At 35.9% G+C, this 13,393-nt stretch overlaps 1 protein-coding gene across 3 annotated transcripts; it reads right to left on the bottom strand.

Annotated features, from left to right (window-relative positions):
* Positions 1-4,464: 4,464 nt before the first annotated feature.
* On the bottom strand, positions 4,465-13,102 carry LOC132604410 (uncharacterized). Of its 3 annotated transcripts, XM_060317906.1 has the most exons (13): positions 12,351-13,102; positions 10,722-10,871; positions 9,677-9,826; positions 9,547-9,594; positions 9,360-9,404; positions 9,180-9,227; positions 8,252-8,296; positions 8,140-8,184; positions 8,028-8,072; positions 7,224-7,325; positions 6,662-6,949; positions 5,606-6,057; positions 4,465-5,432 (listed from the first exon to the last, which is right to left on the bottom strand). In XM_060317906.1, exons 1-13 carry the CDS (start codon positions 12,973-12,975, stop codon positions 4,776-4,778), a joined length of 2,700 nt encoding a protein of 899 aa, XP_060173889.1. In that variant the 5' UTR covers positions 12,976-13,102; the 3' UTR covers positions 4,465-4,775. The 3 variants fall into 3 exon arrangements, with proteins under 3 accessions (XP_060173889.1, XP_060173890.1, XP_060173891.1); XM_060317907.1 differs by lacking the exon at positions 9,180-9,227; XM_060317908.1 differs by lacking the exons at positions 9,180-9,227; positions 9,360-9,404 and having other exon boundaries at positions 12,351-13,101.
* Between the last annotated feature and the right edge of the window lie 291 nt (positions 13,103-13,393).

Below are 13,393 nucleotides of genomic sequence, written 5' to 3' on the forward strand. Positions count from 1 at the left end.
TCTAATAAGAATTATTTGGGGGGGGGGGGGGTGTCCACTTGGGGGCGGGGGCTGGAGGGGTGGGTTTGTGGTGGTCTATAAAATCTAGATTTTTTTTTGTTTTTGTTTTGGGTTGGGGGGGGGGGGGTATGTGGTGGTGTAGAAAATCCAAAAAAAAAAAAAAACTATAAACAAAAAGGGATCAAAAATACCCCTGAAAAGAGGAAGAGGGAGAGAGTGTGAGGAATCCCCTCTGGGTCCCACATACTCAGGTATTGTCTATGCCAGGGTACAGCCCGTCCGCCCAAGGTGCTGCTCAATTGGTAAGAGGCGATTCCCTCTGGGGAATGTAAAGGAGCCAGAGGTTCCGCGTTCGACCCCCCGTAGCGCTGCAGCGTGATGAGGGTTGGGGCGAAGGCCTTGGGCGGACGGGCTGTACCCTGGCATAGACAATACCTGAGTATGTGGGACCCAGAGGGGATTCCTCACAAAAAAGGCGCCTTTTTTGTGAGGCATCCCCTCTGGGTCCTACACATACTCAGGTATTGTCTATGCCAGGGTACAACCAGTCCGCACAGGGGCTTGCCCCATTATCCCTCTTCACGCTGCAGCGCTACGGGGTATCGAACCCGGAACCTCTGGCTCCTTTACATTCCCCAAAGGGAATCGCCTTTCACCAATTGAGCTTCGCCCCAACCCTCATCACGCTGCAGCGCTATGGGGTATCGAACCCGGAACCTCTGGCTCCTTTACATTCCCCAGAGGGAATCGCCTCTTACCAATTGAGCTGCAGCTCAATTGGTGAAAGGCGATTCCCTTTGGGGAATGTAAAGGAGCCAGAGGTTCCGGGTTCGATACCCCGTAGCGCTGCAGCGTGAAGAGGGATAATGGGGCAAGCCCCTGTGCGGACTGGTTGTACCCTGGCATAGACAATACCTTGAGTAGTGGGACCCAAAGGGGATCGTCACAGAGAGGCTGATGTGACCATCCACGTGGATAATGTTTTCCACGTAGCACTGCCAAGTCAGCTCAAATGGCAGCCGTTAAGTGGAGGGGTATTGGTGGCCTCCTTTGGTAACGGCGAGGGTAATTTTGATGCCAAAAATTAACGAAGGGTATATGTGACCTATTTCGAATAGTTCAAGGATATTTTTGACCCTTTTCCCTAAAAATAATAGTTTTTACTTCTATGAGTACGAAACAATAATTGCCACTACTGTTTTTGAAGAATTGTAAATTGCAATATACTTTCAAGTTTAGTAAATCTCCATTGTATTCTACTTCTTTATTTCATTGAATCCAATTTTACAATCTTGTGGTCTGATTTGGCATTCATGTGTTTCTGTTTCTTTTTGTTTTCATTTCTTTTACACTTTTTTGTTCGTTAGTTTGTTAGTTAAATACGTTTCATTGTTTGTGTAGCAACAATTGCCAATATCCTATAGTATTATTGGTATTTTTATTATGGTCGCAGGTAGGGGTGTACATGAACCGGGTTGATTTGAATTTTTTAAATACTAAATCAAATCAATTGCGTCGGGTTTTTAAATTTATACACCAAACCAAACCAATAAAATTCAGATTTTTTCAACCTCGGATTTTCTCGGGTTATTCGGGTGTTTTCTCGGAATAGCCTTGATACAAAACATGTAACAGTTTATTTCAAATATTTCTTTAGTCCTAGTAAGATACAACTATATAATTAAAGTATTTCATAAGAAAATAACACAAAATGTGAGAAGAGTGATGACATTGTATTAAAATATTCAATAAAAGGTAATAAAATCGGTTAAAATAAATATTGTTAATTAATAAGTCATAAAGAAAATGACCATATTCTAAAAATACTAAGTCACACTAAAATAAATACGGCTAATAAGTATTAATTAAATGACAAGAAAAAAAATTATGTTACGTATTTCCACTCTCTAAATCAATTATGCAAAACTAAAGAATATATATCCAACATTATTGTCATTCCTAGTGGTAAATTGAATTTCTTTTTTTAGTATTAGTATTGAGTTGGTTTTGGTTTGGACTTTATATGAGTTATTAACATCCATAGGATATAAAACTTATTCACATTTAAAATTCTAAGTTCAAGCTTGAATAATATGATAATAGATAAAAAAAAACAATAAAAACATTTATGAAATATTTATAAAGTACATTACAAATAAATATTTTTATGTATAAAATATTTTAAAAATTGAATACATGTAATGTCAGGTTGGTTTGGTTCGGTTTGATTTTTTTTTTTAGCTAAAACTAAACCAAACCAATTATGGTCGGGTTTTTTTTCCAACACCAAACCAAGTCAAGCCAAACCACTAGTCGGATGCTTTTCTCGATTTGACTCGATTTATCGATTTGGTGCGATTTGTCGGTTTACTTTATACACCCCTAGTCGCATGTTGTTTTAGGCATAGGTGCTATACTAAAGCTATTTATGGTAACGTTCATGCGGAAATTATCTACGATTAGTGATATCTAATATTTTATTTGATAAGTTTGAAAATGTACAATTAGTGATATCATATAGTAAGAACTTAATTAGAGGGACATAATATAGTGTGTGCGCGCACGCGCGTGACAGAGATATGCCAGATTCAGATAAAACCCTTTGTTAAAGGGCCTTACAATTTAGCTTCCCACAAGAAGGAAAATTTAGCTAAGCTTACATTAAAATTTCTAAAATATTAGGTGTTAATTTCTGTATTTCAAATAAATCCATTTTGACCTGTAATAAAAAAAAATCCACGCTCACATATTTATTCCACTAAAACAAAATAAGAGTTAGTCTAGGGCGGAATATTCCAAAAAAGAATCACATGAGAGAGATGCTTAAACAAATTTATCTCTTTATTAATAAAAAAGGTTATTCACGAATTCTACATGAAAAGTGAGACCCTGAGAGGATCTACATTAGTTAACGTTTCTTCCCAATTAAGAGGATTGTATCTCTCTATTAATCATTATAGAACTATAAAAGTTTAATATTTTTTAAATTTATTACTATTGAACTTTTTATCATCCTTATTGATTAAATTTCTAAGAAAAGTAATTTGTAGACCATGCGTCGTGCGGGCACATTGACTAGTAAAATAAGTAACCACACAAAAGCCACCAAATTTGTGATTAAAAAAATTGAATTTTTTTCATGGTTATATAACCACTGAATTACAATCGGTTTACAATACCATACAACATAATTTGAAGAACAATGGAAACATACATGGTTTCATCGAAACGATACTATATGGAGTTCTTTTTGACCTTAGTTATGTTGTTCTTTTACATATTCAGGGGGCATGTCAAAGAAAAAGGCATTCTTGAAGTGTTTTCTTCCTTGTGAGTTCACACAAAGTTGAAATGTGAATTTACCTATAAACAAATTTCAGGGGTTCAGAGCTTGTAGTCTCTACTACTGAGCCTCAAAACTTCCATCATGTTTGCTCGGATCCAGGGAAGACGAAACAAATAATCCCGAGTATTGTTTTTCGAAGAGATGTTGTGCAGTTATTTGAGAACAAGTTTTGCTAAGAAGGCACAACACAGTTGTTATCGTTTCACGGCGGGTAACAACTTATCACTCTGCTATTTAATTGACCTCTATCCTATGTTCAAATGTAAGGTCCCCTCTGTTGTATCTTCCATCTTTTTGTGGATCATTAGATGGTAAAGCTATGTTAGCTACTTGTAGAAAAAGTTATGAATAATATATTAGCGGACATGTTGAATAAGTCCTAAAGTGTACTTATTGAGGATAGGTTTACATCAAATAAGAAAGCCAAAAAACTATAACCTTCAAAAAGTGTGGTAAATGAATTGGGAGGAGAACCATGAGGCCTCAGGTTCAAATCTCAGTGGAAGTAAAAACCATTAGGTAAATTATTCTCATATGTCTAAACTTTGGTGGGCAGAGTTGCCCGGTACCCTCACAATATTATTGTCAAATAGCATAAAACGTGAACTTTCATCTTGTATATTGAGTTTATTAGCTCATGCATCACACGGATAAACAAGTACATGCTCAATGCGACACTGCGTGAAAACTCACGGTTATGGGAAATTCCTTTGTATCTCCCATTACTGTTTTTACGCTAGTGATGGCTCCAAAATACATATCCGTTATGTCATTTATATATTTAATATAAATTCCTTTTCTCTCCCAACACCCACCAATGGACCTTTCAAGGTACTCTATCATTTGTTTTCTCTACGTCAACGAACACCAATCTTTTCTCCCATTCGCTATAAACTTCCATCAATCTCCGTAACAAAAATATAGCCTCTGTTGTAAATCTAACAGCATAGATCGATCCAATCTGGTTCTCCGCCACTCTTATGGTGTCTTAAATCTACATTCTATCACTCTAATTTTCAAAAAAATCACTCTTTAAATGGATAAGCTATACTCCAAATTAAATAGAGCCTGGGAATAATCTTTATATTTGGATTAAGTCATACTTGGATAAAAGATGATCCTTGTAAAGCTGAGCTTTTTTATTTTTTCAATAGGATTACAAATAGGATAATACCTTTTTCGTGCTATCTAGATATGATAAGTTCCCTAAGACTCCCTTAAGTTCACATAAATTATCAAACAACATTTAGAAAACAAGGTATATGAAATCATGCAACTCTTAAAAAAGTGTAAGATTATTCAGGATACATAGAAGAATGATTTCTTCATCTCGACGAATAAAAACCTTTCTTGTCATCTTTTGACACAAAACAACCCAATCTTATTTGCAAACCCGGCACCGCCCAGCTCGTCATAATTTTCATCTGTTTTAGTCCTCCTTTTCTTTACCTTCTTTCTTCTGATCTGCTACTGAGGAATCTGTATAAAACACCTTATAGCTACGAAGAGGCCGCTTTTGGATGTATGACCTTATGAGATCAACATAGAGAGGGAATTGATTTAATGCAAAAAACACCACGGGTATGCATGTTGCCGCATATATTGGAAATGCCGCATTCTTGAACTTATCACGGAGGACAAAGAAATGGGCGGCACAGAATGAGATCAAGATAGCGGTTATTGATGCAAAAAGCGAAGTTAATCCAAGAAGCAACTTTCTTGGCAATTCTTTCTCGAAATTATTGTGTTGGCATCGAGATGTGAGGATAGCCAAGAAAAACACCAGGGCCGTGACAGAGAAGCAAAGAGAAACAAGTGATGATATAGAGAACACGTCAAAAGCAGGTTGATTTTCAAAGTTTGGATAACCACTTTCGTTGGAACCGCCTGGGATTTGGGAAGATGTAGCAAATGCAACTGTAGCAATCAGTGCTGCAACGACAGAGAATGAATTGGCGGTTGTGACGAGCCATTCAGTTCCATCTTTGAGTAACTTTGCATGCGTCTCTATGAAGACCTGTCTTGGTGTCTGACCTTTTTTGTTATAACGAACATATGACTGTGGTGGCAAAGTTTGCTTGACATACTGCATCATGATAGGAAAATTCTTTACATGTTAGTGTATTTGAGTGTATATGTTTTGTATATTTTTGCTAACGCCCAGTCATTAATTTCGGCCGACGTTCCAAAGATGAAAAAAGCACTTAAGGTTATTCCTTTGTGATATGAAGAGATGGTTGGTTGTTAAAGATCTCTTACCTTGTACCACTTCCTTTCGCCTTGCAACTGTAGAGCGGTACCAGGGATGCGCCACACCTCGAGCTTCTGGTACCTTGCGGCTAGGTGCACTGCATTGTTTCCTTTTCTATCCACCTGATAAAACACGTACTCTGGATACTTTTCTCCTATTAACCAATTATAGACTTCTGTTTGCCTATGCTCTACAGCCAAAAGCAGTAGGTTCTTATCTTCAGAGTCCGTATCTTGAATGGCTATTGGGAAATTTTTGAGGATCTTCTTTACCATCTCTACAATACCCATCCTTGATGCCACCAATAAGGGTGTCTCCTTGGTCGGCTTGGACAACTCTTTAGAGTCCGTATCTTGAATGGCTGTTGGGAAAATTTTAAGGATCTTCTCTACCATCTCTACAATTCCCATCCTTGATGCCTCCTCTAATAAGGGTGTGTCCTTGTTCGGCTTGGACAACTCTGTATTTAGAACTATAGTTATTCTAGTTGCTTTTAGCTAACGTATAGCTTCTGATTGATAGCCAGTTTGGTCAATCTTCTCTAAGGTCAGAAGTGTTTTCTTTTTCCCCCTTAAAAAGAGATTTTCCCCCCTTCAAAATAATGTTTTTTTTTCTTCCCTTTTTCAGAGTTGAGGTGTCCGACCAAGATTTTACGAGAGAAAAAGTACTTTTGAGTAGAAGTAGAAGCAATTGTTTTTGTACTTTTTTAAAGACTTTGGAGAAAATACACTTGGAAGCGCTTTTACTTTTTAAAAACTTGGTCAAACGCTAATTGCTGCTCAAAAGTGTTTTTCAAATTGATTAGTTAAACACAAACTACTTCTCATTAAAAGTACTTCTTTAAAAAACACTTTTCAAAATTAGGTGATTTTAGGAGTTTGCCAAACAGGCTGTATAACTGTGTAAAAAAGAAGAAAATTGATCCTAATTTGGAAATACTAGAACAAATTTTCAGCATTTTTACGTGATAGATTTTGAGTTGTTAAAATTGCAAAGTCTTGATGACACATAACAGAGATTTCTGTGCCACACAAGTATTACCGGAAAGTAAAAAGATTCTTTACCGGACTTGTGGTCATCTTTCTTTTTCTCATCTGCGCTTGCAGTTGGTGATTGCTTGGTCACTGCAGTCTTACTCTGGTCTTCGTCCTTTTTATTATCATCCTCAACTATTAGGGGAGGTTCTGTAGGAGGTGCAAGGTCTTGACTATGGTGGTCCCTATCTTCTGGCTCTTCTCCAGTACTTTCATAGAATTTGTAACGTTTTTCATTGTCAATCATCAACTTCATAATTTGAACTCCCCATGTATGTTGCCTTTTTCTTACCTCTAATTTTTTTATCCTTTGGAGTCCTGCAAGCAACAAGATTTGAGACCTGATGACATGATGTGGAAAGAAAAAAAAAAGGGGGAAATAAATGTTCCAATCTACAACTGTTAATGTTTGTTTGGGAAGGAAGAGAAAATATATTAGAAAGGGTTGAAGCAGAACATATATCAGAAAGGAATGAGAACTACGTTCTTCAAAGGATTAGTGAGTCTGATTCTTTTAGAATTACTATCGTTGCACTCAATAGTTAAGAAATGTGTGCTTGATAAACGAGAAATTTTTAAGTATAATTCTTACCAATACCCAATACAACTAGCACAATCTTCATTAGACATTTGAGAAACTCTATAAAGATGGTGTAATTGGCTGGAAACAACTTGCCGTTTCTCTTCCCTTCAGCTGAAATTCCAGAGATTAGTTGTTAGCAGAAACATGTTGGAGAATTTTGTGTATTTTTTTTTTTTTTATCAATGTTCTTCACATAGAAAATGTTCACATAAAACAAACTAACAAAGGAGCTCAATGCTTTTATTTCGACAGAAAATCAGTATGGTCGTATATTTTGTCGTCTTTTTGCTAATATTTTATAGAGAAAAAAAAATTCTTATAGAGGGTAGAAAGTAGGTTCAACTTGGTTAAAACTATCGTCCAAAAGAATAGTACACATTACCATATCACACTTTTTGAAAGTAACCCATTATTTTTTTTTGATACTTTGTATGTATATTTAGTGGGATTATATCGAATCGTCATACTTGGAGACAATATTTAATTTCAACTGTGCTACGTATATAGGTGTATGTATTCACCTTGAGTTGGAGGATTCTTAAGATCATTTTGATGGCCTTGGTGCGGAGAAAATAAAGTATGCTAGCACTAACAATAGTTATCCTTGTGATAAAAATCATATACCACAGTTTTCCTGCCTCTTAGTAACCTGCTTAATTTGGGATAAGATAACCTAAACGGTTTATATGTGAACACATATCCGGACACTTCTTTTCTTGATTCTCATTAGTTGCTCCAGTAGTATCTGGATAGAAAAGAGAATCAGTATTTGAATATTTAATAAACCTAAAATGTTTATAGATGATCACATACCTGGAGACTTCTTTTCTTTATTCTCATTAGTTGCTCCGATAGTATCTGGATAGAAAAGAGAATCAGTCTTTGAATGTGTAATAACCTAAAAGGTTTATATGTGATCACATACCTAGAGACTTCTTTTCTTGATTCTCTTTAGCTGCTCCAGTAGTATCTGGATAGAAAAGACAATCAGTCTTTAAATGTGTAATAACCTAAAAGGTTTATATGTGATCACATACCCGGAGACTTCTTTTCTTGATTCTCATTAGTTGCTCCAGTAGTATCTGGATAAAAAAGAGAATCAGTCTTTGAATGTGCAAAAATTCTTAGTTACAAAGTGCCAACATTTAAACAATACTCTCCTGATGAGATGCTCAAATCATTGTCAAAAAGAGATTGGTGTACTTTTTAACTCGACAAGAATGAGTTAATAAACCGGAAGGTTCCTGCGTAATCACAAACATCTTCTTCTTGATATTTTGTGTACATGTTTTGATGAATTATATCTAATCATCAGTTTGAGGTAATACTTAGTTCTAACTGCAGCATATATGCATGTTTATGCATTCTAGTTTCAACTGCAGTATATATGCATGTTTATGCATTCACCTTTAATTGGGGGATTCTCGGGATCATATTGACAATCACTTTGATGGTTATGGTGCGAAGAAAAAGAAAAATGAGTTGGTACTAGTAAGTGTTATCCTCGTGAAAAAATATAAGTCATAGCTTTTGCCTCTTAAGTAACCTGCTTAAGTGCACATAACCTAATAGGTTTATTACACATCACATACCTTGAGACATCTTGTATTGATTCACACAGTGGCGGAGCCAGAATTTTCATCCAGGGGGTTCAAAAATTCTAAAAGGTAAATACACGAAGAAGTCAGGGGGTTCAACATCTACTATATATACATAACAAAATAATTTTAACTTTGAAAATACACTGTAATTTTTCGCCTAGGGGGTTCGGATGAACCCCTGGAGCCAATATGGCTCCGTCCCTGGATTCACGTTAGTAGTATTTGGATAGAAAAGAGAACCAGTCTTTGAATGTGTCAAATTCATAGGTTTTGTGTGCATTTTTGGATGAATTATATGTAATCATCATAGTTTGAGTTAATATTTAGTTTTAACTATGGTATAGATGCATGTGTCTGCATTCACCTTTAATTGGGGGATTCTCGGGATCATTTTGACGATAACTTTGATGGCCTTGGTATGAAGAAAAAGAAAATTTAGTTAGTACTAGTAAGAGTTATTATGGAAAAAAAAATCACAGTTTCTTGCCTCTTAAAGTATGCTTAAGTCCGCATAACGTGAAAGGTTTATCACACAATTACGCACCTGGAGATGACTTCTCTGGATTCACATTAGTTGCTTTAGTAGTAGCTGGATAGAAAAGAGAATTAGTCTTTGGCCATGTAAAATCTAAGGTACCAAGTGCCAACAAGACTCCTGAGGGGCTCGAATCATTTGGTTAACTCAACATGAATGAGTTAATAATCTAGAATGTTTATGTGTAATCACTTACCTCTAGACATTTTCCCTTGACACCCAAAATTTGTTTCTTTAATATAATCTGGATAGAAAAGGGAAAATCAGTCTTGGTAATGTAAAGCTCTTAGGTAGAAAGTGCCAACAACAGTCTCAAATCGACCCACCACGAATTATCCGAGTCCCATTCCAAAGTAGTTCCAAGAACTCCGCCAGTGCTTGGTAGTTCTCTGGGAGATTCCAACGGAGTTTAAGTTTTAAGTCGCCTTTGCCTTCAGCTTCATATGTCATTAGCTCTAGCTCATCGATATTTATGCCTGGAAAAAAGAACCCAGTATTAGCTATATAACTTCCACAAACGATGAACATGAACCAACATGTAAAAGTATTGGATGTTTATGACTAACAGAAAACGGTAAATATACTAGACTGAGACAAAGTATAAAGGGACACTATAAGAAAATATAGAAATCGCAATAATTTTTTTTTATATTTGGCAACAACTTAGCTTTATTGTTGGCAATGATTTTTTTATTGCCAGAGAATTTAATTTTGTTGTCGTAGTATTGCTTATCGTTGCAAAAAGTACTTTTGGCAACAAAAAAAAAAGTTGTTGCACGTTGTTGGAATAACAACCGTTGGAAAAAGTTCATGCAACAATTATTTTCTTTGGTTGCCAAAAGTACTTTTTGCAACAATAATCAAGCTATGGCAACAAAAAAAAAATTATTGCCAAATATAGTTTTTCTTGTAGTGAGACTTCTAATGAACAACATGTAAATTCGCATTGGATGGTGTAAAAACCACCGGTGTATATAATTTAAATCCATGATAAGAATGCTTATCTATGCCACTCTTTGACAAAAAAGACTGCAGACTTACATAACAATAACATACCCAGTGTGATTCCACAAGTGGGGTCTAGGAAGGGTGAGCAGTATGCAAACCTTACCCCTACCTTTGCAGGGCAGAGAGGCTGTTTGCGATAGACTCTCGGCTCAAGAATAGCATTTCCAAAACAAGTTTGAGAAATATAAGAGTGAAAAGTTATGATGAAAAGATCGAAAAAATAAAAATATTGACGACAAAAAAAAGTAAAAGAAAAAAAAAGTAAAGATAGTCAAAGTAAAAGAAGCAATAGAAATTGGAAAATAATATGATTATAGAATAATTGGAGTAATAATATAGGTAAGGAACAGACAGCAGACTTACAGTAGTAGATAATACTATCTATGAACCGAAAATGGCTGCCACTTCTGAATACTTGAGGCATCTTGGAAAGGAAGTGTAGAGGAGACATGCCCTCTGTGTTGTAATAGTTGACAAGTGGCGGATAGTAATGTATTATCTGAAAAGCCACCTCTGTTACAAGAGAAGTTGTTAATACTACTAACCTGTTCTATAAGAAAGAAGAAATTATAAACATGTGCAGTCAGACCTCTCTATAACAACATTTCACTATATTATCTATGTTCTCTGTGAAACCGATCTTTTATGTATGTTATATTATATGCTCTCTATAACAACATGTTACTATAACAATCAAAACATATCCTGACAACAACGTTGTTGCAATGAGGTAGAGGTGGTAAATGGGTGGATTTGATTGGATTTGGGTTGGTTGAGAATGGTTTGAACAAAAATGGGTTGGGTTTCAACCCGCCCATATTTCATATGGGTAAAACATGGGTTTGGTGGTAAATGGGTGGATTGTTTATGGCTTGTGCAATATTATTTTAAATGTAATGTTTATATTTTTTTTTCTTTTATCAAATTAAATTAATTTTTATATATTTGTAATTAAATATAATGAAATAAAAATTTAGGGGGTTGGGGTGGGGGTGGGGAGGGAGGGGGAATTTTTTTCCCCTACTTTTTATAAAGTTTTTATAAAACTAAAATATATGAAATAGAAATTGGAGGGGGTCGTAGAGGGGATGTAGTGGGGTGGGGTAAGAAAAAATTCTCACATTTTATAATTTTTTTTTTATAAAAGACAAAATATAGTATGAAATAGAAAATGTGGTGGTGGGGTGGGGGGAGGAGAGGTGGTGGTGGGGGTTGGGTCGGAGTGGGAGGAGGAGGGGGGATGCAGGAATTGTTTTTCCCATGGCTTATAAAAGTAAAATAAAATATGTGAAATATAAAATGTGGTGGTGGGAGTGGGGCCTTTGGGGGGGGGGGGGGGGGGGGGGGTAAAGAAAAAAATCATAATTCTTTTATAAAAATAAAATATATGAAACAATTATTTTTTTTTGGGGGGGGGGGGGGGGTGAGGGTAAGAAAACGTTCCTCACTTTTTATATTTTTTTATAAAAGTAAAATAAAATATATGAAATAGAAAAGGTGTGGGGGTGGGAGGCTGGTTGGTCATGGGTTAAAGGTCGGGGTGGGAGGTAATTTTGTTTTCCATTTTTATAAAGTTTTTTACAAAAGTAAAATAAAATAAATGAAATAGAAAATTCGGGATTGTGGTAGTGGGGTGAGTGGTGGTCGGTGGGTGAGGTGGGGTGGGTTAGGGTTGGAGGTTGGTTGATGTGTTTTTTAAGGGTCGGAAAAATATTTCCCTCAAATTTTTATGAAAAACACTTTCTTCCATTTTGAGGAAGATGAGTTGTTATTGGGCTTAGTGACTTCATATATGGGTACCCATATTTTAGTCATATTTGCTCATATTTTTATGGGTTAAAAAGAGATTTAAATCCATATTTACTCACCTGAATATGAGTCACCAACTCACTAAAATGTGAGTGAAATGGGCTAATTTTCTAAATATAGGCTGAAATTGTCACCTCTAAAAGAGTTTGATAAGAAAAATATTTGTAGGGGATTGGCTCTTACCAAAGTACTCGCCAGAGATGGCGGCGTGTAGAATGTTATCCCCATCTTCCCTTCTACAAAGTTCAACTGGACCTTCTTTTTTTTCATCTTGAACACACTTATGTAGGTAGAGAAAAGCTTTTAGCTTGCCTTGATAAGCAGCTATGAATAAAGGGGTTTCCCCTTTTGAATTGGTCTCCCGGATGAGAGTAGGATCTTCTGAGTTTACCAAACACTCAATAATGGGAACACTCCCGAGTTCTGCTGCAAGATGAAGAGGTGTGTTCCCTTTTTCATTCTTCTGTATTAAGATACCTAGTCGATTTTCCTTTGGTATGCTGGCAATCATTTCCTTAATACAAGTAAGATGAGGATGATGTAAAAGATCGTCTCGATCTTGATGGTAAGAAGAGATAGCTAAGTGAAGAGTAGTATCTTCAGATTTGGTGAGTTTGGATTCACGGACAAACTCGTTGTTGATGTACAGTTGCTGAACTTTTGTCCACTTATTCCCCATTGATGCTTGAAATATTTCATCTTTAATAGTTGCTCGCCTCTCCTTTTCTTTCGACTCATCTAAAGGTCTTTCCGTTCCTTGTTCTAATGGCAGGTGTTGAATTTCTTGTTCAACTACTTTGGAATCCATTGGCACTACTTGTTTTTGCAGATTGTGTTGATGCCACTCACCAATCACCAATGGATTCAATATATACTGCTAGGAGAGACATGTTGTTGACAAATATTTCTTTACAAGCCTCTATGCTGGTGCATGTGTAATGGCTCTTTTAGTAACCAAAGTATTAAAGAATCTAATTCTTCTTTACTCTGATAGTGTAAGATAACTTTTACACTCTCATATAGCCTAAAAGAAAATTTACCTTATATACACCAACAATGTAGAAAATTCACATTATCAATATAAAAGAAACGTTTTACGCCGTCAGTGCACTTAAGTTCAGAGGTGGACCCACATGGAAGGGTGAGAGTGCAAGTGCACTCCCACACTTCGGAAAAAATTATGTATATATATGTACATATACCTTGAGAAATTAATATATATTTAA

This window comes from Lycium barbarum, chromosome 7 (assembly GCF_019175385.1).
Source record: "Lycium barbarum isolate Lr01 chromosome 7, ASM1917538v2, whole genome shotgun sequence".
Lineage (NCBI taxonomy): Eukaryota > Viridiplantae > Streptophyta > Magnoliopsida > Solanales > Solanaceae > Lycium > Lycium barbarum.

Coding starts and splice junctions, on each gene's coding strand:
- LOC132604410 (XM_060317906.1), bottom strand. CDS start 12,975: ATGGATTCCAAAGTAGTTGAACAAGAAATTCAACACCTGCCATTAGAA. Junction 8,185..8,251: donor TCAAGAAAAGAAGTCTCCGG/GTATGTGATCAC, acceptor TTTTCTATCCAG/ATACTACTGGAGCAGCTAAA. Junction 6,058..6,661: donor GAAAGATGACCACAAGTCCG/GTAAAGAATCTT, acceptor TTCTAAATACAG/AGTTGTCCAAGCCGAACAAG.